General features: G+C 47.8%; 1 protein-coding gene across 1 annotated transcript in view; it reads left to right on the top strand.

The window, feature by feature from the left end:
- The first annotated feature begins 248 nt into the window (after positions 1-248).
- Positions 249-22,941, top strand: part of LOC147698137 (uncharacterized) — a 910,572-nt gene continuing 887,879 nt past the window's right edge. The window contains exon 1 of the mRNA XM_086933401.1: positions 249-432. Within this exon, the coding sequence (XP_086789527.1) occupies positions 336-432 (97 nt within the window). The 5' untranslated portion in view covers positions 249-335. The remainder of the gene's footprint in view (positions 433-22,941) is intronic.

Below are 22,941 nucleotides of genomic sequence, written 5' to 3'. Positions count from 1 at the left end.
CCACTGTTTAACAAATAACTCTAGACTACAGACGAAAACGTCGTTCGTTTCGACGTTGGAATCCAGCCACATTCCAGCGCCCTTTTCCACAAACAAAACCCATCACATCACAAAGGCACCTTTTCTAACGTCATTGCAAGTACGGTGGTGTGGAAGGTCACACCGTTCCTTTCGCGCTAAGCGGAACGAACCTCTGCTGAAGATTGCGCGCGTGCAGCGGAGGTACCCGGAACCCGACCAAGGAGAACACCACACAGCGCCGCAATAAAGAAAGACACAGGGCGGGTCATGGAGCGGAACGCCTCTCCTGACCCGCGCACGCGAGCCACGTGAGCATGGTCTTCTGTAGGGCTCAGGACTGCCTTGTTTTACTCCTGTCCACCCTCCTGTTCTGCTGTGGTGCCCATACGAAGGACCAAACTTATACATCAGGTATGGCGCGTGACTCTCAAATTCAGCTGTTAGCGGACGAGGGCACGAGCCCGCCACGTCCGGCCATTGTCACTTGTCGCTGCCAAGTGGCGGTTAGCGAAATGCGTTGTGATGCATTCTCCGCCCTGTCCTCTTTAATATATTTTAAGATATTTGAAATAAGCCAAATACAAGTGGATAATCATAAAGACGTTCAGAATGTGATAGATATTTTATTTGGTATTAGTTGGCAGTGTATGGAAAATCCATACGACAGGGGTCACCTTCGTTTTACTACTATTCCTCCACCTGACCCCAAAAAAATACTCCCTAAACATCTTTTGGGACACCCCCTTTTCAAACCTATAGCACCCCTCCCAAAATCTGCCTATTCATCTTAATGAAACTCCTCTGCAACGTCTGACTTCGCCCTCGTTTTTTTAAAAGGTATGTCCACGCATTTACAGGTTTTGTATTTTAAATAAAAAACTAAGTCACGTAACTTTACAACAGTTAACTCATACTTCAAAGGGGTGACTGAACAGGCAAGATGGTGAAGTCAGGATGATACTGTGAGGAATTTTACTCTTTCCTTTCCCTGGCACCGCGCGAGGTGGTACAGGAAGGAAGCATGTGTGAGCAGGCAGTATAGAGAGGAGATAGTGAGTGTGAGGGAGGGATGAGAGGGGGTAGTGGAATTGCGAGATGACAGAGGGTATTGGCAGTGTGATGAGAGGCAGTGGATATGTGAGGGAGAGATTACAGGGTTAGTAACTGGCATTGAATGAAATTATGCTAATTTGAATTATGCGTTTTGTGGAGTGCATTTATGTGGATTGCTGGTATGTGGTGTAGAGTGCATTTATGTGGGGTGTTTTTATGTTGAGTTGAGTGTAAATATGTTGTGTTTAATTATGTTGCGGTGAATGTTATAAAATGTGGAGTGTGATTATTTTGTGAACTGCTTAGATGTTGGTGCTGCACTATGCTCAGGTGATGATGAGTGATGTTGATTTGGTGCTGAGCTAAGGTGATGCTGCACTGATGCTGAGGTGGTACTGCGCTGATGTGGGGCACATTAGTGCAGAGTTGCTGCTGTGTTGGGGCTGCACTGGTGCTGAGGTGGGGCTGCACTGGTGGTGGTGCACTAATGCAGAGGTGGTGCTGTGCTGATGCTGAGCTGGTGCTAGGTGGTGCCGTGGTGGTACGGAAGTAGTGCTGTGCTGGTGCTGAGTGATGTTGAGGTGGCGCTCAGGTGGTGCTGTGCTGGTGCTGAGTAATGGTGAGGTGGTGCTGAGTTGGTGTGGAGTGATGCTGAGTTGCTGCTGTACTGGTGGAACAGTGATGTAAAGATGGTGCTGTGCTGATACAGTACTGTGGGGTGCTTTGGGGGTGTTTAGTGATGCTGAGGAGATGTTGTGATGGTGCTGTGGTGGGTTTTTGCAATGCAATCGGCCTCGCCCGTGCGGTTTAGCCCATGAAAGGTAACGTAACATAACATTAAGGTAACGTAACATAACATTATATAACAACATAACAAAATATTACACATGAATCTGTAAATCTTTCCACCACCCATTGAGCTATTCTGGCCCGGTTGCTATTCACTGCTAACTCTACTCAATGGTTTACTGTTAATCTACCCAGTACTTACAATTGTATCGCAGTTGGATGGATGAGAGGCTGAGTGGACCTGCCAAGATTTTAACATGAGGCGAGGACAAACCATGCATATATCTACATACACACATAGTTATACGATGTATGCACAAGAACGTACAGAGATCCACAAAAATATACACACAAATACATTGTACACAATAACGGTAAGAAAAACCGGCCCGCGTTTCGAAACGCTAAAAACAACCCACCTTTACAAACCCAGAGGCCTGCTTCTGATCCAATGCCCTCGCTTTCAACTTGCTTTATAAGTGCTCTCAATCTAAATAGTTGTTGATTGATATATCTCTCAGCCCCGGGTGCCTTACATGCTGCCAAAAACAGTGACATCAAAGTATTAAACTTGAAGTGGGCCTCTCACACTGCCCGACTCTAATACCATTTCTTTCTATTTAGTATCACTTAATGCCAAAATGAGTGACGTCAGCGACGTCACTAGCAGAAATCTATCAGTAGAGCCATTTTATTTGTCCTGTGGCCTTTACATTTATGTCATAAATATTAACCACAGATAGTGACGGACTCAAAAGCAGATGGGCCAGTGCAGTAATGCCCTCAAGCCTCCCCCAGTTGCTCCTCTCTGTAGATCAGCGCCCCGCTAGACACCCTACGCAGTCTCTCTGGGTCCCAGGTCGTGCGAGGCCTCCACCTTGTCCGTCTCTCTTCCTCGGTTGCGTACCACGCATCAATCGTTCGCGGCCGTCCAGTGATCCCATCAAAATTCAGCTCACCTCAGGGCTCACGTCTGACGCGCCCCCCGGTGCCTACGACACTCAGGGGGCTGCCCAGGCCCGTGGCTAGGCCCAGCTCTCTCCCCGCCACGTGTTCTGCTCAATTTCTCAAAGTGCAGCTCACTGGAACCCTCAGCCTGTGTCCCGCCACTTCCTCCTCGGAGTTCCTGTTGCAGCGCCCCTGGTGCTCGTGTCCTCAATCGGCTGCAACCTCAAGGTCTACCGCAGTTGATCGCGGCACTGCTTGCTTCGCCCCAGGGCCGCACTGCAGGGATCCCTTGCTCAGGGATCTTGCCTTTCCTTGGGTGTTTCAGAGGCTGTGCTGCTCCGAGAAAAGTGCTATAAATTCGGGTGGGAGAGACAGCGAGAAGCGTCCTACCTTGCTGTCATCTTGGCCATGCCCCGTAAGTTTGATTTTTTTTAAGAGTAGGGAGTCGTCTTTGAGTTCACTACCTGCTCCTAATAAAAATTTGTATCACATTCTCAAAGGGTAAGGGGTCCAATGGAGACTGGTTACCACTTGAAGTGAATGTTTGATGACCTTAAATTGATCACAAAGCATTCATGCATGCCACTGCAAATCGTTTTAAGAAGGGACGCCCTGAACACGCCTCTTCCAAATACCGATTCGCAAACCCAAATTCTTAGCTGCCAAGGTTTGAGATTGCTATGTGGGACATTTTCATAATGTCACTGTAATCACGAGTGACATTTCAACGACTATGAGCGACACTTTCTAGTAAGCAAAATCAAGCAATGTAGACAAGTAAAACATTTAACTATAAGAAATTACACCCAAATGAGCAAAGAGAAACTAGGAAGATTTTAAAACTGCTGCGAACTACCAGAAACTGGAGGGCACTTACCGGAGACAGATTGTATGAGTGCAAAATAGGCAGCCAACTTTTTTGCTTATGTGTGGCATGTCCATGGTATTAGTGGACTTATGAATGACATTTAACTACCAAGGGGCCGATTCCGATCTGGGTCGGAAATCACTCCGACCGAGCCGGATCTGTTTTTTTTTTCCGACTGATCCGGACTCTCGCAGTCCAACCGAGCGAGTAATAACAGAAGTCATTAAGCGCCATTACCTGCCAGAATACAGCACTTCTCGCAGTGAAGATATGCTGCTTAGTTCCGGTGACGTCTCTGCTCAGGCACACTCTTCGACTGCTGTTTCAACTCGTGCCCTCTTGGCTCCTGCCCAGCCAACTGAAGAGCTAGCCACAAGAAGAAACAAAGTCGAAGTGGTGAAGCGCTCAGACTGGTACATGCAGGAGCACTCGTTTACCGGCAACCGGAAGGTGAGGCTACAGGCTCTGTGTGTCCCGTTCAGTTGATCTCTGCAGCATTTTCTTATCAATACAAGGCAGCAATGCAAGTTAGTGCACACCATTCATTTCAGAATAAGCCTGCCTGGGAGTTTTTGTGCGCGCACAGGTCAAATTGTATTCATGTTGTATGTGCGATAAATTATGTCTGGCAATTTCCAGCTCAGTGCAGCTGTAACCACAGAGGAATAGAAGTTTGTCCTCCTTGGCTCAGTAGTGCTAGTTACTTCTTATTATAGTGCTACGAGGAGCCAGTCTGCCACTGTAAGCACATGAATATGCAAATTGTTTAAAAATTGTATTGCGTATAGTATAAGATAGCCTGCCACAAAAACTGCAGACATTTAGAGTGCATAATAAAGCAAGTGTAACCTTTAATTTCATGGGGTATGCTCCAGTTGCAAGATATTATTAGAACTTCTCGTGTAAAATGTTTGATATTTCTCTGTCCATGCACCTCATTACGTGGTTTTACTTGTGAGAAAGTGTTACTCTAAGTGTCATACATTTGGTAGTTAAATGTCATTCATAAGTCCACTAATACCATGGACATGCTACACATAAGCAAACTACTTGGCTGCCTATTTTGCACTCATAAAACCTGTCTCCGGTTAGTGCCCTACCAACTTCTGGTAGTTTGAAAATCTTCTTAGGATCTCTTTGCTCAGTTGGGTGTAATTTCTTATAGTTAAATGTTTTACTTGTCTAAATTGCTTGATTTTGCTTGCTAGAAAATGTCACTCATAGTCGTTGAAATGTCACTCATAATTACAGTGATATTATGAAAATGTCACACATAGCAATCTCAAACCTTGGCAGCTATGCACAGGCGTCAAATCGTCCTTTCACGTGGCCTATCAAAGTCTGTGGCTAACTGACAAAAGACTCACGAAAGTGAAAGTACGCTGCGCTACTGCAGGCCTTCGATTCAATACAGTTGATATACTGTAGCCAGCGGGTAGCTCAGAGCCCAGCCCCCATTGAGAAGACTCCAGTGCAGCACTGGCTTTGCCATTGACAGTGACCTACGCTAGTTTTTTAAAATCACAGCGCTTAATGGACACAGGCCCTTATATGCGTGACATCTCATTTCAGTGCGATGATGCGGATCACCTCACAGAAATGCGTTAGCATCACGCCTGATGCGTAATACTTGGCAGGGCTGCAAATTGCGATTCGCAAGTTACCAAATCACAATATGACTTTTGCACATTAAACCTTTTTGTGGTCGCAAACAACCTTGTTCTGCTAATTGGGTTGTTTGTGACCTTAAAAAGGTTTTGCACACATGGTCCTATATTACTAAACCTTCATGTGATAGCGCACAGTCATTTACAGACAGTAAATTTCTCATTGAAATGGCCAAAAACTTTTCAATTAACATGCAGCTTTACTTATAAAACAATATAGTGTAGAAACACTAATCTGTGAAATGTGGTAAATATTTTAGTAATTTACCTTGATCGGAATTTCTATAATAACAATAAGGTCAAGCATGAAGAGCAGAGTCCGTGGTGGTTAGAATTTCAGGTTCTTTATTCAGTAACTCGAGTTAAGGGAGAGCTCAGTCACCTAAGGAGGCTCGGGAATAGTCTCTACTTTAATCAAAGAAAACATGGTATTTATACATTCTTGACATAGAAAAGAGGAAGGAGCTTCCCTTGAGCAAATTTCAGTTATTGGTGTTGTAATCATACACAAGTCATGGCAGGAGCAGCGTAACTGTGTCATAATCATGAGGAAGTCACGGCAGAAGCAGAGTGTTGAGAAATAACCCTAGACTGGTTCCTCAGATGAGAGGGAGAGAAATGGTCGTGACAGGATGTCTGGTGTCATGTCTTAGCAAACAGGCGCTGGTTTCTCGGAATTGGTCGTTGTGTCTTGGCAAAGGGGGGCTTATTTCTCGGAATCGGCCTGACCATAAGAGTGCGTGGTTGCAACGGGGCTAGTTTCTCGGAATCGGCTTGGACATAAGAATGTGTGGTTGCAGTTAGAGGAAGAAGTGCGTTGTGTGCAACCTTACGTTTATGTGCCCGGGTTTTCTAGTTACCATCATGATGAGCTCGGGACGTGAACGAGAGGGTGTATAATGGGACATAAATAACGAAAAATATTCATTTTCCACAGAAAATTGGGTGTCGGCAAACATATTTATCATTGGCACATCACCATGTCAAGTGTTCTGATTTGTTTTGCATTCTATTTAAATATTTTTTTCATAACTCAGAATTACAGAGAATGATCTTTATAACTACAGAAATACATTTTGAAATGTTTGTTCAGTTCACTTATCAGTTATTTAAATGTTGTATGGTAGGAACAAAACAGACATCCTAAAGCCTTTCTTTTCACACTCTTAGTACAGCATGTCAGATAGCTCACTTTACAAAATACTGGTACTCTGCAGTTACAGAAAAAAAAGTAGTGTAAGAAGACGTAAACTGACCTCTGACCTCTGTCTCTGAACACAGCAAATGTGACAAGATAATACCAAGATTTAAAGGCATCTTTATTTCCCCTTCTTTTTCTGAATTAACAGAACACCTGTTCTTTGTCAGCATGCCAGAATGGGCGAGTAGGCTCTAATATGGCTTTCCCTGATAAAACCAGACTCGACTGATAAAATCTGACTTGCCAAAGTGAGTGGGCAAGTAGAGTTCTTGAGCCCTGTCTGTGCAATTGAAGCAACAGTTCAGCCCGCCCCCCTGAGACCCTTCATCCCTAATCTTGCCTGCTATCCATGCTATGCATATAAGGCTGGACTGGTGATCGCCCTGGGCCTCCTCTCAGACATGTTGACTCCTCACTGTGGCCACTGAGTGTCCAGGTCGCCTCTACTTTGCCTGGCACAGGTCAATTTCTTAAATGGGCCCAGGGGGTGACTTCCTTGTGCCCACGTCAACCTGAGTTGTATCATCTAAAGCTTTGCCACTAGTTTGGTGGCTCCCAGCAGCGGCCTGTTGTTGCCGCTGCCCTCTTGTAGGTCTCTGAGTGACTCCTCAGGTCCTCAAGTCGAACTTCACAGAGAGACATGGCCGCTCTGGTTTCCTCAAATACAGAGACTGCCTTTGTTACAGAGACTGCAGGATAAAACGCTAATCCTTGGTGGTCCCTTCAGAAGCAGTAAATCCCCATATCCGATGGCAGGCACGGAGTGTTAGAGCTTTGTATCCGCTCAGACCGCAATCCTCTAAATTCTCAGACAAGTTTTTTATCCAATGCATTTGGCTAATTTGCTTTAATTTGCCCTTATGGCTCCGATTTAGCTAGACATTTTTTTTATAGTGCCAACAATGCAAACTTTAGTTGAATAGGCTGGGTCTCCCAACACTGCACTCACTTAATGGGTGGCAAATGCTTTGAGGCTACAACAGATTTGTCTTATAAAAATATGGTAACCTCAGCCAAAGTGGAAAATAAGCCATAAATGTTCTGATAAATCACACATTTTACATTTCTGCTTCAGGGTCATTTATGATAATTCATAATTTCTAAATTAACTTGGATAGATTTATGAAACAGTGGACATATGTCACTACCATGAATAAGCCAAAATAAAATAAAATTTTTGGTCTGCACTCTATAACTCGTCATCAGTAATTTCACTAAGCATGGAATACACTTTTTTAGCCCATTGTGCGGTATATTAATGACTTTCTTTTGTGCGATACACACTCTGCCATAGATCATTTTCAAGTAGAGAAAACATAATATTGACAAGTTAGGGTACAGAGATTTGATGCTAGATTTCCAAACAAATATTGTACAGTTCAGTCACAGAATTCGTCTGTCCTTTTTCAGGAGGACAATTTGTATGTATGGCTTCAATCGGTCTAAATTAGTGCCCTTTATTAAATAAAGTTGATTTGCATTGTACAGGAAACAATTGAGACTCTAACATTGTCCAAGAAATCTTTCTAGAAACATTTTTGATAAATTGATTATGAATTATTCTACTAAATTAGTATGTATAAACCAGCAAACTACATAGACTAAACTTGATCTATGTAATTCTAAATAGTAATGACTTAAATCTATGAAAACCAGCTCACTGTGAAGGGCTGACATTTAGTCAATCTATGTGTGATTCTTGCTTTTTCAAGTGTAGAATTTTATGACATATTGATGCCCTATATGTTGCACATTGAGGGACAGTTTTTTGAGAACTGAGGATATACATCAAGATGTATGTCTGGGGTGTGGCTTATTTCAGAAATACCCCTATTTCTGCAATGTGAGTACTTCTAAATTGATTTAGAAAGTAGGGACTATACACCTAGCATACAACTGACAGACGTAAACGTAGTCTGGGGTCTGGTGTCAGTAAATAGACTTGTGTGGTGGCAGTGTCTCGACCCAACTTTAAATAGACCTCTCTTGTGTATATGTTCTATCAAACCTGATGGTGCTGCTTTTGAGTTGATATATTATATTAAAGCCAACAAGGGCACCCAGACGAGTCAGCACAGGACCTCGAGGAACATAATTATACAAAACAACAGTGGTCCCATGCAAAGGAATTTCATGAAAACAATAAATATAGACACAATCGATTCTATATTACTTTTGACATGTCCAGCCGGACAGAGGTCACAATTTTTACTCAATGAAGACAAATAAAGTAAAAGAATTCCTTCAACAAATCAACGTAGTGGGGCACAAGCCTGTACCCAAGCACATACAGATTAGTACTGTGAGGAACCAGTGGAGAATGTAGCGACACACACCAGTTTTTCAGTTAATTTCTTGGGTTTGGGCTCTAACAGTGTCTCGCGTGGGAAGTACCAAAGCCTTTTCATTGCATTCTTAACAAGGCCGCGTGGGTAGCCCCTGAACCTTAGTTTGGCTTAGTTTAGAGCAGTCATTAATTTGGAAAGTTCCTCATGATAGAGGACATTTCGAGCTTCTCTGGTGGCATCCCTTAATTTGAAGAAATCAATAAACCTTAGGGGTCCCACTGATACTTGGTCCTTTTAAACCAACAAAGAATAAATTGGCACAGAAGCTGAAATATAAAAGAACTTCTTTATTAACCTCAAATGAGTGAGACTATGTCACACAGAAGCCTTAGCAACTGAATGAGGCAGTCTGAGGAGTGCAGAAAACGGAGGCCTTATATATGCCTTATATATGCGTAGGATTACATACTCAGCCTAAGACCAAGGGGCAGTCCTGGCTCATGTAAGCATGCAAAAATGACTAATATGGGTATACAAGATCTGCTTGCTCAACAAAGTGGGAGGAGAGTTACTTCTCCATACAGCAGCAAAAATAGAATAACAGTTATACTAGAGAAGCAGGTGCATTCTACTAGCTAGGCCCTTCTGGGCATGTGGGAAGGTGGACGATGCTAAATATAGTTTGTCTCTAGGCAGATTACAAGAGCAGTTAACAGAAAGGTAGGACAGAGCACATGGCAAACAAAATGACTGCCAGAAATACAAAATTGCTTTGACAAAACGGATAAGATAACTTCCAAATACAGGATGGCTTCTGCTAATGCTAACCCATTGCTGTCAATTTACAACAAATTCATTTGGGTATTTCACAGTTTTGCTACATTACAAGCCACCCACCCTTGACAACCTGTTTGGTAAGGCTACTGCCCTCAAGGTCAGGCACAGGTCCTATGGGTAGGTAGAATGAAAGGTGATCTTTTAACTCCCTCCCCACACAATTGTTTACACTTGTGACTGACATTGCCATGAGCTCCATGGAAGGATTAGAGAACCACAACCTCTTTACAGAGATTTATGAGTAGTAGGAATATTTCCCAAGCAGGCTGACCTTTCAGAGATTATCGAGTCCTCAGTACAAATGGCTGTTAACTGGACACTAAATGCCCTAGGAAGACAGCTATTGTTCTTGCCACCTATCTACAGCATACCCCTCCATCTAAGAGAGTACCATAGAAGCAAACCTTTTCCCCCGACCTTAGTAACCAGTAAGTCCAAGAGGAGAGAATCTATCAGAAACACTTGACCCCGTTGACACCCTTTCACCAGGAGGGTAAAAGCAACCTTTACAAAGAATTCCTGGACTCAATCCTGGACAATGACCACATGGGAGAATACTCTGATGATTACATAGTGAGCAATGGAGATCATGACGAAGGGTTGGACGACAAGCAAAGCCAAAGCACTCTTTTTTTTAAAATCTTTATTTTAATTTTTTTTAACATGTCAATCAATGCAGTAGCCCACCTCTTTTACATTCTTTTCCTTGTACGGCAAACAACATTACTTAGCATCTTCTGGTACATTGCTAGTATAATTAATTCAAAAATAGGAAACAATGAAACAAGCCTTAAGATGATATACTTGGACAATCCAATTTCTCCCGACCCCATTACAGTAGCAGCCATTCCCAGCCTGTTACCTCGCATAGTATCCAGAAATTACAATCTGCTGGACTGCATCCATCCCTACTGGAATACACTTCTCACTCGGATTATACAGCTACAAACATGTTTAGCAGACTCCAATGCTGTTCTGTCTCTCAGTGTTTGTTTCTGAAGTGGCTCTGTGAGTGAGGTATGCTTGGTATGGTCCTCAGATATTCTTCAGTCTACATCGTGTTGGTATGAGTGCATTGAAATTATCTGATTGAGTGTTAAAATATGATAGATTGGTGCACCACTCTGTGAGTGTGGGAAGTGGTTCTTGTTATCATCCATCTCATGGCTAGTCTTTTAGCTAGTAATATGCCCACTGCTATCAGATTCCTAGTGCTTTTAGGTAATGCCTTAACATAACCAAGAAAGGCCACTAGTGGTGTCGTGGGTATGGGAGTCTCCCCCATATCCTGTAATGCACATATAATGTCAGCCCAATATTGGTGAATTGCTGGGCAGTCCCATGCCAGATGTGCAAAATGTGCCTCTGCCGCTCCACATCTATCACAGTTGTCATCTTCTCTCAACCCATATTTTTGTAACCTAGCTGATGTATACTACACTCTGCAAGAATTTGAAATGTACAAGGTAGTGTCTGCCATTCTGTGATACATTTTTTGTGCGAGTACGGGAGTACTCCCATTGCTCATCTGTTATATCTACCCCCAACTCATTTCACCATTCATGTAGAGCTTTCTCATGTGTAAGATTTGTGTTCGATCTAATGAGTAGGTATAGCATCGATTTTGCCCTCTCCGGCAAGTGTGTCTGTAATAGATATGTCTATTGCTAAAGACAGTGGTCCCCAGACAAGGAGTAATGTGAGCAAACAATAAATATGAACCCAATCAGTACTATAGTTTTACCGCTATCCAGCCGTACTGGGGTATTTTAATATGCAGGTTGGTAAATAAACAATAAATGTAGAAAAAGATTATTTAAAGTTTGACACAAGCCTGCATCCAACCTCGCATAACAGAAAGGCTCCGGCAGAGTAAATTGTTTGTATGAGACAGTTTTTGGTATGACAAACAGATTATAGAAGGGACACCATTACACATAATTAATCTTAAATAGCAAAGTCTTTTGGTGTACAATAAGTCAACGGCGTTTCGATCCTTACAGAAGATATAGGATCATCATCAGGACATTATTAATATTATGCCTGTATACATTTGCCTGTATTAACTAAAAACCATAGAGAAAAAAACTGAAGAATGAGGAAAAAGAAATCAAGAAACAATAGAGAATTAGCTCTGGCAGAGAGCAGTTTGAAAAACAGTTAGAGTGTTTATGAGGACACCCTCTATGTCAGAACGGCGTGAAAGATATGCTTGTGAGTAAAGTAGAACAAATAGAGGATCTAGGCACATACTGTTCAGCAAGGATGTGTAGGACCGAGAGTCCTATTAACAGAATACGCAATAGCGAGCAACTGAAATTACCCGCGTGTGCTGACAGGTAGATTACTAAACGTGTGGTGATAAACCACGTGTAGCTATCAAAGAGCTGGTAACTTGCTGATGTCACAAGCACATGGGGCGAAGGAGAAACAGAGAGAATTAAGGCGCAATGTGCAAAAACATGCTGGTAGTGAGGCGCGTGTGAGCCAGTGTGCAAGCCATGGGAAGAGGTTAAGTAACAAAAGTACCTAGTTCTAGGTCAGGGTGACTTGGAAGTGTGTTTTCGAAGGTGAGGAACGATTGGGATTCCGAGATGGGTGCGTGGGGGGTGAGGGTTGTGGAAAAACCTCACGTAATGGTTAGGTCACATTCAACCTAGGTGAAAAGAACTAAAGGACGTGGACGTAAGGAAAAAGATTGTGGTGCCTGAAATGTAGAAGAAAGAAGAGTAGGAGCTTACCTTCAATTCAATAAAAAGATAGCTTTATTCGATTAAAAAATATATCATAAAAGCACAAATATAATTCATCATTATAAAACATTTCCAGGCAAATACATAAACTTTACATAAAGAGAGCAAGTCTACATAATTAAAATTCAAGGTTCCAGTTTCACATTGATTTCCTAAAATTGATAACACTTTTTAAAAAAAAGAACAACAGACTGGGTAAATATTTCATTATCCAGAATTTGTATAGTCAGAAATGCTGTACGACATTGTCATAAACCCAGTGTTTTTAAAATGGGTATTAGATACCTTTTCCTACGGTTAGAATACGTTTTACAAAATAAAAGAATATGGATCGTAGATTGACTTGATACATCATCACATGGACAGGCATCTAAATTCCTAGACCTGTCATTAATAACTGGGAAGTCTATGGAAAATCCACAGACGGAAATCGGTCAATAGCATTTGATCATAGCTTCCCAGAACTTGATCAAATATGGCTGGATACCACAACATGTTAACATTAACTGATTGTCCATCACAGTTGATGTGACGCTCTCTTTATACCATCTCATTGATTGTAGGTGGGCAAGGCAATCTGTTTCAGTGTCTTTCTCAGGATAAGCACCATGCTTTTCGGCCTCTCATAGTATTCAGGGTGTCCAATGTCACTAGTGAGTAAATTCACAGTTAAGGGGGCGTGGCCAGCCAGCCAACATGGCGGATGTGTCCTGCTAGAGCTCCGTCGCCGAGACCCCTAACAAATCCTAAAAGAAAGCCTTAAGAGGGACTCTACGCCTGCGAACCACTGAGCGAGTGTGGGAGGCGGTGTGGAGCCTGGGACGGCCTGCAGCCTTGAAAACGGGACTGGGGCGGTGAAGATCGGGGAGTGATACAGAGTCGCGGCCTGCCCGGGAAAGGCGTGAAATATCCTCCAGAGGCCAGGCGACCGTTGGGAGGCCCGGAGCTTCTGAGGTGGTGAGGCGAGGTACTGTTCGCCGCTTTCACCCCGGGCACCAGCTGCTACTGAAGGCAGAGCGGCGTTACTGAGACTGGGGAGCCCTGAATCCTGACACTGCTGGCGGACACCGGGGGAGCGCAGGGCCCGGAGCGCGGCCTCGTACAGAGCCGGAGATGGGGAGGCAGTGACCGGAGCGGCAGGAATCGGCGTCCGTGTGAGGGCGGACTTTGAGATGTCACCTCTCAGCTCCTGAGACCTGGACTCGCCCGATCGCGTTGCCGCAATGGTGGAGAAAGGCAGAAGGCTGCAGCGCGGGACGACATCGTAGACTGGTGAGGAGCGGGACCCGGGGCGGATTGGGGAGGCCCTGAGGCAGCGCTGACACACGTGGGCACACAGGCAGTGCTGAGGCGCCTGGAGAGACCGTAGCAGAGCTGGGAGGCAGGCAGCGGCAAGGCAGGAGAGGGGGAGCGGAGCGCTGTTGGGTCTCCGGCGCTGTGAGGAGAAATGCCCTACGAGCCCTGCCTGCAGCAGAACAACCGCAGATAGGCCTGCACACGCAGCGCTCGCACACAGGCAGATCATCAGCACTGGGCCCCTGCATTATGGGAATAGCCTCGCCAGCGGCTGGACATACTTATCACTGACTGTTGAGGCGAGCTAACGCCAACGCACCTGGTAGCACACTGACAAGGCGGCCACGGGAACGCCGGGAACATAAGCTGGCGAGAGAGTGAAACTGACAAGGGGAACTGAGCATGCGACACGCTCGAGCATTCACTGCGCGCTCAGGCACAAAAGTCGGGATAACGGCCCCGGACTTGTGGAGGGCAGAGCGCTGCCGGGTGTCTGGGGCCGCCACTCCCGCCCTCACAGCTGCCAACTGACTCATTGGGAGTTTGGGGCCTGAACAGGCTCCCCACATTTGGGATCACAGAGCCACAGAGCTGCTGGCACGGAAAACACGCGGCTCCCGGGTGCGGAGACCTACGAGAGGCAGTCACAGGAGCGAGGGCCGTGGGAGCCCCCCCCGCATGACAAGGGGGTGAAGCAGGACTACCGCGAGGGGGGCACCTGTTGTGCTGACAGGCGGCGCCAGTCATTTACACCCTGCAAGGCGGCTACCTGGCGTGGATTAGAGATACCGTATTGTGACCGGAACCCCGGAGGAGCGGGCAAGGAAGCCTCACTCCTGGCCCTTGCGAGGCGGCCTGCCACACGGAACCTAACCACCAGCGATAGGGGCGGATGCCTACCGCGCAACAATTGGTAATGGGCAGGCTCAGGGACAAATCCCAGCAGTGGCAGCATGCGGCTAACGACCCAGGCTCGCCTCGAGGGAGCCAGAGCAGAAACATGGGACTGGTCACGGCCCTGGCTGCCAAGAGGCTCGGACCGACAAGGTCACCTCAAATTTTACCCTCCTGCATGCTGATCATTGCAAGCTAACGGAGTCGGTTGCCACGCAGCGTCAATCACTTCAGTAGCTACAACCGGTAGTGCAAACACATGCCACAGCGCTTCAGGACATTATGGACAGAATGCATGCGCTAGAGGACCATATTGAGGATGCGGAAGGGCGCTCTCGGCGCAATAATGTGCGGGTGGTGGGCCTACCGTAGTGCAAAGAGGGGAAAGACCCGGAGCGATTCACCGAAAGCTGGCTGAGGGAGATCCTATCCCAGGAAGTACTGTCCCCGCACTTCGCAGTCGAAAGGGCGCACAGGGTGCTAACGCAGGCTCCCAAGCCAGGAGCCGGGCCCCGCCCGTTCCTCTTCAAGCTCCTAAACCACCGCGACCGGGATGCGGTACTGCGCGAGACCAGAAAGCTAGAAGAACTCACAGTGCGCAACAGTCGTGTGATGCTCTTCCCGGATTACATGGCAGCGGTGCAGAAGCGCAGAAACACATACATGGCGGCGAAAAGGACACTGAGGGACCTCGAGTTGCCTTACTCCTTGCTATTCCCCTCACGCCTACGTGTGGTCTCGAAAGATGGGGCCCGATTCTTAGATACCCCGTCGGATGTTTGGGACTAGTTAGAAAAGACAGGTCAATCGATGGGGGCATGGCCCGCAGGCACGGAGGACGGCGGATGGCAGGAGCAGAGATCGAGAAGACACCGGAGGAGAGGAGGCCGCTGCGGCCCGGGTCCAGCTGCACCAAGCCCGGAGAAACGGAAGATGGAACGACAAGACGCTCTTGATGGGGTTGTGAACTTGGGAGTGGTGAATGACACTAGCCGCATAGACTTACTGATGCGCAGAGAGCTGAATACCAGCAGCTCCTCATCCCCGTCCACGGTGATCTCCGAAGAAATGAACATGCCAGTGGTGACACCCCTAACAGCTGACCAATCATGCGACGGACTAATGGTTTCCAAAGGCCCAATAGGGGCCCCCACCCCTGAGTGCACTGTTCGCTGTATCCTTTATGTACCAGTGATATGTCTGGTGTTTTGTCAGAAGGGGGGAAGGGGTTTACCCACAATGTATGCGCCTGTGGTTGCGAGTTGCACATTGCTGAACGTATGTGAGAGCGGCCGCCACCCTGCGCCGGAAAGCAATAGTTCCCTTTTACGTCCCCCCGGGCTCTGCCCCCGCTGACCCACACTGGCCCTATGCGCTTACCCGCGTCAGATCACTACTGCGCTCACCTCATTGATCAGGGGTCCGCGATTGGGGCGGGAACTGACCGGGTTACTGGCAACACACTCACCCAGACAACTACTGCGCTGACCTCCCACCTTCCCTGAGGGTGGATCTTGTTGAAGTTTGGACGTACGCCCACCTGGGCTACGCCCTGTTAGTTACCATGTTCTCTTCAAATGTTTCCTGTTTTAAAATGCGGCACATAGACATTTCTCCCCCCCAGATACTACCCGCTGCCCCTCGAGAGGCGCTCCCCCGAAGACGCGAGGGCACGACTTACGCAGACACATGACGCACACTAACATATTGACATGGAATATCCACGGTATGCACACGCCGTCACAGCGCTATTCTGTCTTCTCCTACCTACAGAGACATGGGGTGGGAATCGCCCTTCTCCAGGAGACACACATGACGGAGGTCAAGCTTAAAAAACTCCGTAGGCGATGGCGGGGACACATCTATGGGACCTCCTTCTCTGCGCACGCGTGTGGCACATTGATATGGGTGAGAGCAGGCGTCCCATTCATTTACAAGGATGTGCAGATAGATCCAGAGGGTAGGTACTGCCTGCTGCGGGGAAAGTTAAATGGCCAGGAACTCCTGCTGGGGTCGCTTTACGCCCCAAACTCAGACCAACCCTCCTTTCTAGCGACACTGAATCAGGTCTTGCACACATACGATGGCCTCCCCTGGCTGTTGGGTGGAGACTTCAACATGGTACTGGACGTGGGGCTGGACCGCTCCTTCCCCTCGCTCAGGCCCACAACGGGGATGTCCAATGCGCAGGCGCTTAGGGACTGGCTGACACACTGGGAGCTACAGGATATATGGCGAATGCAACACCCTACAGACAGAATATATTCATACTACTCCTCGGTGCACAACCTGCATTTGGTTGGACCGGATACTTGGCACCCAATCGCTGCTCCCCTTGCTTGCTGAATCGGAATACTTAGGGAGAACACATTCCGATCATAAACCATTATGGTTCAGTCTCAGCTGGGACGCGGGCCGGCCGCCTGTGCCCACGTGGAGGCTGCAGCCTGTTGCGCCTCGAAGACCCCGAGTTCCGATCCTCGCTAGGCACTGCTGTCCTTGACTACTTTGAGGTTAATGAGGGATCCGCGCACAGTGCTGCATTGGAATGGGATGCCCACAAAGTAGCCGTTCGGCTACTTTATGGGCATCCCATTCCATTGCAGCAAACGCAAAACACTGTCCGCCACACTTACACGCTTAGAGAATGCGCACATACAGCATGAGAGGGAGGGTGAAGGGACTGGGGAACACGCACGCACGCTAAGAGACCTGCCGCCAAGCATGCAACTCTCATGGAGCAGCTGAGGTGTCATAATTAAACGGCGCACACGGCTCGTATACATGCCAGGGCGGATAGGGCTGGCCAACTACTGGCCTGGTTGATACAAAGGGAGAGCCGAGGTGCCCCAATAGGAGACCTTCAAACAGCAGAGGGAGCGGTGATATACACACAGCACGAGATCCACCACGCTTTGGTTGGGCACTACATGCAACTGTATAGGGCTTGTGGAGTCGGCCCCAGGCACGCACTAGGAAACTTTCTTGACTTGGTCATCTTGCCTGTGGTCTCGGAGGAGCACCAGGGCACTCTCAATGCGCCTCTCACATTGGAAGAGGTAGGAGACGTGATCCAGGCTCTGGCGACCGGGAAGACGCCAGGCCCCGATGGCTGCCTGCCGAATACTAGAAGGCCTACAAAGACTTCTTAACGCCCTTACTCCTTCATATGTATAATGAAGCAATAAATGAGGGCTCACAACCTTCGTCCATGAGGGATGCTTTCTTGGTCTCATTACCTAAGCCGTATAGGGATACAATGCAATTGGGCTCATACAGGCCATTGGCGATGCTCAATGTAGACTACAAAATCCTAGCGAAGCTGTTTGCTAAAAGGCTAGCACCAGTGTTCCCGCATCTTGTGCATACTGACCAAAATGGATTCATGCCGGAACGGTCCACATCCTTGAACCTTAGAAGGTTCTTTCGGATAGCAGCAGAGGCGCCCAGGAAGTGGCCCAGAGCCGGGTGCCTAATACTCGACCTGGAAAAGGCTTTGGACTGCCTAGAGTGGGGGTACTTAACAGAGGTGTTAATGCGCTTTGGGTTTGACCTGGGGTTCCTCCAAATGGTCGATCTTCTCTACAAAAACCCTGTAGTGCGTGTACGGCTGGGCCCCTACATCTCCGAAGAGGTAGCGGCGGTCAGGGCACTAGACAAGGCTGTCCCCTGTCGCCCCTGCTGTTTGACAAGGCAATAGAGCCTCTGGCGGTGGCACTGCGGCAGACCTTAGACGCGGGAATCCCCCTTGGGGAAGCAACACATCTGGTTTCTCTCTATGCTGACGACCTGCTGGTATTTGTGCGAGACTTAACGTGCATACCGGAGCAGCTGGCGCAACTTCTGAGCCAGTTCGCAGAAATCTCGGGGCTCCGTGTAAATGCGACCAAGTCCTGTTTATACACGTTCGACGGCGGGGTGGAGGATCCGGAGTACAGCCTGGGGGGCACGAGAGTCCGATGGCAGGCAGACACTTTTAAGTATCTGGGGATCCAGGTCTACCGACTGCGCTCAGGTCTCAGATACCTTTTGGTCCACGCTTCCGTTGACAATCACGGGCAGAGTAGCCCTTGCCAAAATGGTAATGCTCCCTAGGCTCCTCTACTATTTTGTCAACCTCCCACTATTTATCCCAGCCCCCTTCTTTTCAAAACTTAACGTGGTCCTGCGGGACTTCATCTGGGGCGCGTCTCGGCATCGGCTAGTGCTGACAACTCTTTTTGCCGACTGACAGGGGAGGACTAGCAGCCCCTTGTTTTGAACACTACTATCTGGCAGCGCAGCTGCAATGGATTGCCCGCTGGCTGGCAGATAAAAGGAGGGAAGACACGGCTACGATCGAGCCGCCATACTCTTTGTGCCGTGTCACCAGGCTCTTCCACCCGCTGGCGGCACCTGGGAAACTCGGCCTGCCACTGCTGGCAGTGGCATACAAATGCTTCCATAGAGCCCTGTTCCTCACCCGAAAAGTGCTGCCATATGCGCCTGCCATACCCTTGGATAGCTCTCCAGGGGGAGGAGGGGGGCTATCACGCACTCTATGCTGGAGCAGTGGAGGGCTGCGGACATCCAAACGCTGGGCGATCTCTTCAGAGAAGGAGCACTAGTGGCCTATGAGACACTAGTGTCTGAGGACGGGCTACCCCCTGGGGGATTTCTGCTACATTGTTCGTTTGTAGCACAAATGGCAGCCAAATGGGGAGACATGATGACAGAGCCTGAACAACATCTCACCATACAATATCTGCACATTATGGGAAGGGGCGGGCACCTGGTCCGCTGGTTTGCCGCATCGCTAAGAGCCCACACAGAGATTGACTTGACCCCACCTAGAGGCAAATGGGAACGAGATATGGATCGAGCGCTGACGGATAAGGACTGGGAGAGAGTTCTCAGGAGCCCGACGCGTATTCCCCGAAACATGCGCTTCCGCCAGATACAACTCTTCATCGTGCATAGAGCTTACCTTACACCTGAGTTAATTAATAGGTACTTCCACCGTACATATGCGTCCTGCCCTAGATGCGATGGACTAGACGCAGGCATTAATTATCTCCTATGGAACTGCCCCAGATTGGGTGCTTATTGGAATGCGATAAGTGGAATGCTTGGGGTGTGCACGGGTCGAATCATCCCCTTTACCTGGCCTGAGTACATCCTACACCTATTCAAGAGGCCACCCAAAGATAAGGCGTCCTCCTGCTTTTTAGACCTGGGATTGGTGGTGGCAAAGCGCCTCCTCACGAAGAGGTGGAAGGCGCGCGAGCCGCCTGCTGCGCAGGCGTGGGTCTTCTCACTTCAGGCGTGGGCCCGGGCAGAATGGATAGCAATCCGTAGGGAGGAAACTATAGGGCTCCGAAAGGAACCTATGGCGGAACGTTTGGAACATATGCTTAATGCCCTACGGCTGCCGGGGGGACTAGGGATTCAGCTGCTGAAGCTGAGGTTCCGTGACGATTGTAAGTGGTGTTTTCGACTCGCACGAATATGGTCGAGTCTGGTATCTATGAACCGCAAATGACGAGTTTAGTAAGTGTGCACAGCTTCGCTGTGCTAACTTAAACCGTTCGTTTGTTATGTGGGTTTTTCATCTGTACCCACGGGTTCCATCTTAGATACGGCATCCATTTTGTCTCTTGCCCTCAAGTAGCCAGCGAACGGACGCTGTCCGCTTCGCGACCCTGGGACTCCCAAGATATTTGCGGAAGACACATGTTCTTTGTAAGTGTCTTTATGACGAGGGTGTTGCTGCTGTAAGGCAGATGGCGCCGCTCGAGACTCATCTTGCCGCACGGACTTATTGTCTCAGCCGTGCATCCCATTAGGCACGTCCCTTTGATGCCTGTATCTCGTGTTTCCCGATACCTCCCCTTTTACACCCATTTCGATCTCCCCACTGTCTCCGTCTTCCTCTGCACCTGTCTTCGTTCCTATTTCGATCTGTTTTACTGCTGATTGGAATTTACTAATGGTGGGAAGATGGGTTTTTACAGTTGGGAACCGCCAAATGTTTCCGCACTTATGTTCCGGACCTTGTGTGTTTCAAAGTGACCCAAGCGACCCCTCTGGGGGATAATTGTGGGAACCGGGTTGTAAACTTTTGTGTATCATGTTATCCTATGGGTAAAAACTGTATAAAAGGAGCGATCCACAGAACCAATTTGAAGCAGTCTCCCCGAACTACACTCGATGTACTTCCTGTGATTTCTGTGTTCCCTGCAGCAAATAAACCTTGAATCTTTGACGTCAAAGGAAGTGTCCCGTGTCTCTGTGACTTGTACGCCGGAGCAGGTTACCCACGAAGGTTTCAGGTGTTGTGCCCTGGCACCGCTGGGTCCAAAAGAACCCAGTCCTTCAGTTGGCGCCCAACGTGGGGCTGCATCAGTGGTACCGGTCCAAGCCCGACGATCGTGAGGAACTTCGTGTGAAATCTCCGAGGGAAGGTGCACTCCGCTTCATCGATCCAGTTGTCGAAATAAGTGGCCCGAAGACTTTTCCCGCGAAGATTCCCGCCTCCTGACGGCTGCGACGGACTGCTGCCCTGACTGTAGACCTGTTTTGGCGCCTGGCGTAGACCTTGGTATAGCGAGACGATTGACGGGCCTTCCTGGTGACGCCATCGATCTTTGAGTTAAGTATTTTGTGGGTCGCTCCCAGAGTTCTTGGTTGTTGACACTTTAGCGAGTGTCTTTGTTGTTCACGCTGTGTGAGTGTTTTTTGTCGGTGACACTTTGCTAGCGTACTTTGTTGTGTTGTTTGACGACTGCAGCCGCCAAAAACCGAGGGTTTTGTTCTTTGCTGGGATTTGGTAAATCCCGTAACCCTTGAAGTTTGTGAAACTCGGCTAGCGTGCAAGATGCCTGGTCGCAGTACTTTGTTTAGCTGTTTTAGACCTTGTGGTGCGGATTCCCTGCTGGAGGACTCGTGTCCGATACCTCCGGTTGGAACTCCTACTTATGACTTATATAGCAAACATGGGCTAGGCCCGATTGCTTTTAACGATTATTGGGTTAAATACACAAGGAAAGACGGCGACCTTCGTTGGCCACCTCACGGTAGCTTCGAGGCGTCGATCTTAGACAATCTAGAAATGAAATTGTTCGAACGTAAATCAAGGCCGGCCATGTTTGATGCCTTTCGGTTGTGGCGCAAAGAAGCCCGACAGAAAGAGATCAGACAGAATAAACGTAGTCAGCGAGACAATGTTGCTACTATAGTGAAGAAAGCTGAGCAGTTCCAGCGTGATAAGGAGGATAAGGATAAGGAAGTGTTTGAAAGACTACAGCGTATGTCCATAGATAAATGTTATCCCGCTTTGCCTACGGAGTCGGATAAGAAGGAAGAGGCAGTTGAGGATCCTTTAATGTCTTATCTTATGAAGTCGCCACCTCCGTACGTACAGGGTACCGCAGCTCCTGTGGTCCCTGCCGTACCTGTTCTTCCACCTATTGTTCCTCCGCCTGTTCCTCAACCTGCACCCGTTCTTCCGACTGTTCCTGTTCCTTTGTCTGTTTCTATTCCTACTGCTCCTCCGCTTCCACATACTCCTGTTCCCGCTACTGTTCCTGTTACTGCTCCTGTTTTGTTAACCCCTGTTGTTGCTACTGTTTCTACTTCTTCTCTGGTTAGCCCTGTGTCTTATTTTTCTCCCTCTACTCGTAGTCGCAATTCTCCCCTTGCAGCTAGCTTCTTTCAGTCGCTCGGACCTGTTCATGGGTCTGCTGGTTCCGATGGTCCTCAGAGACGTAGTCAGCTTCCTGGAAACAGGGAACGCGTTGCGCTATACAATATGGCGATGGGTTGGATGATGCACCCTCTTAGAAATCCTCCACGAGTCGTACTCGACACGTTCTGTCAATTCAATATACCAACCCAAAGATTCGTGTTCGAAGAAATGTGTAAGGTCCTTCGTGATCAGATATCGGCCGACGCACCTGACGAGGTGCTGACCGCTTTGTCTGATCTTCAGCTTCAGTTTTCGACTGGACTGATAGTGGATACCAACGTTCGACGTGCTGTTAAACGATTGCTATCTCTTCGTCCCGCTCCGATACCTCATGCATTATTTGTTGAGGATATTGAAAAACAACGAGACGAATCTGGCCAATACCCCATGCGTGAAGTTCCGCCGGTTTGGATGCCAGGCGATCCTAATGCTGCCCCTCCGGTTCTACCGTATTTCCAGAGAGTATGGATACATCTCCCATGGAAACGTTCGGAAGTGTTGCAAGTGAAACAATCTTTGCCTGACCCTCGCAAAAATCCTGCAGGGTATTACAAGGAATTATCGCAGCTCGTAGATGCTACGGTAATGAATCTTGCCGAT

Source organism: Lissotriton vulgaris, chromosome 8 (assembly GCF_964263255.1).
Source record: "Lissotriton vulgaris chromosome 8, aLisVul1.2, whole genome shotgun sequence".
In the NCBI taxonomy this organism is placed as follows: Eukaryota; Metazoa; Chordata; class Amphibia; order Caudata; family Salamandridae; genus Lissotriton; species Lissotriton vulgaris.
Note: the sequence above shows the minus strand (reverse complement) of the source record. Positions and strands in the feature narration are given on the sequence as shown.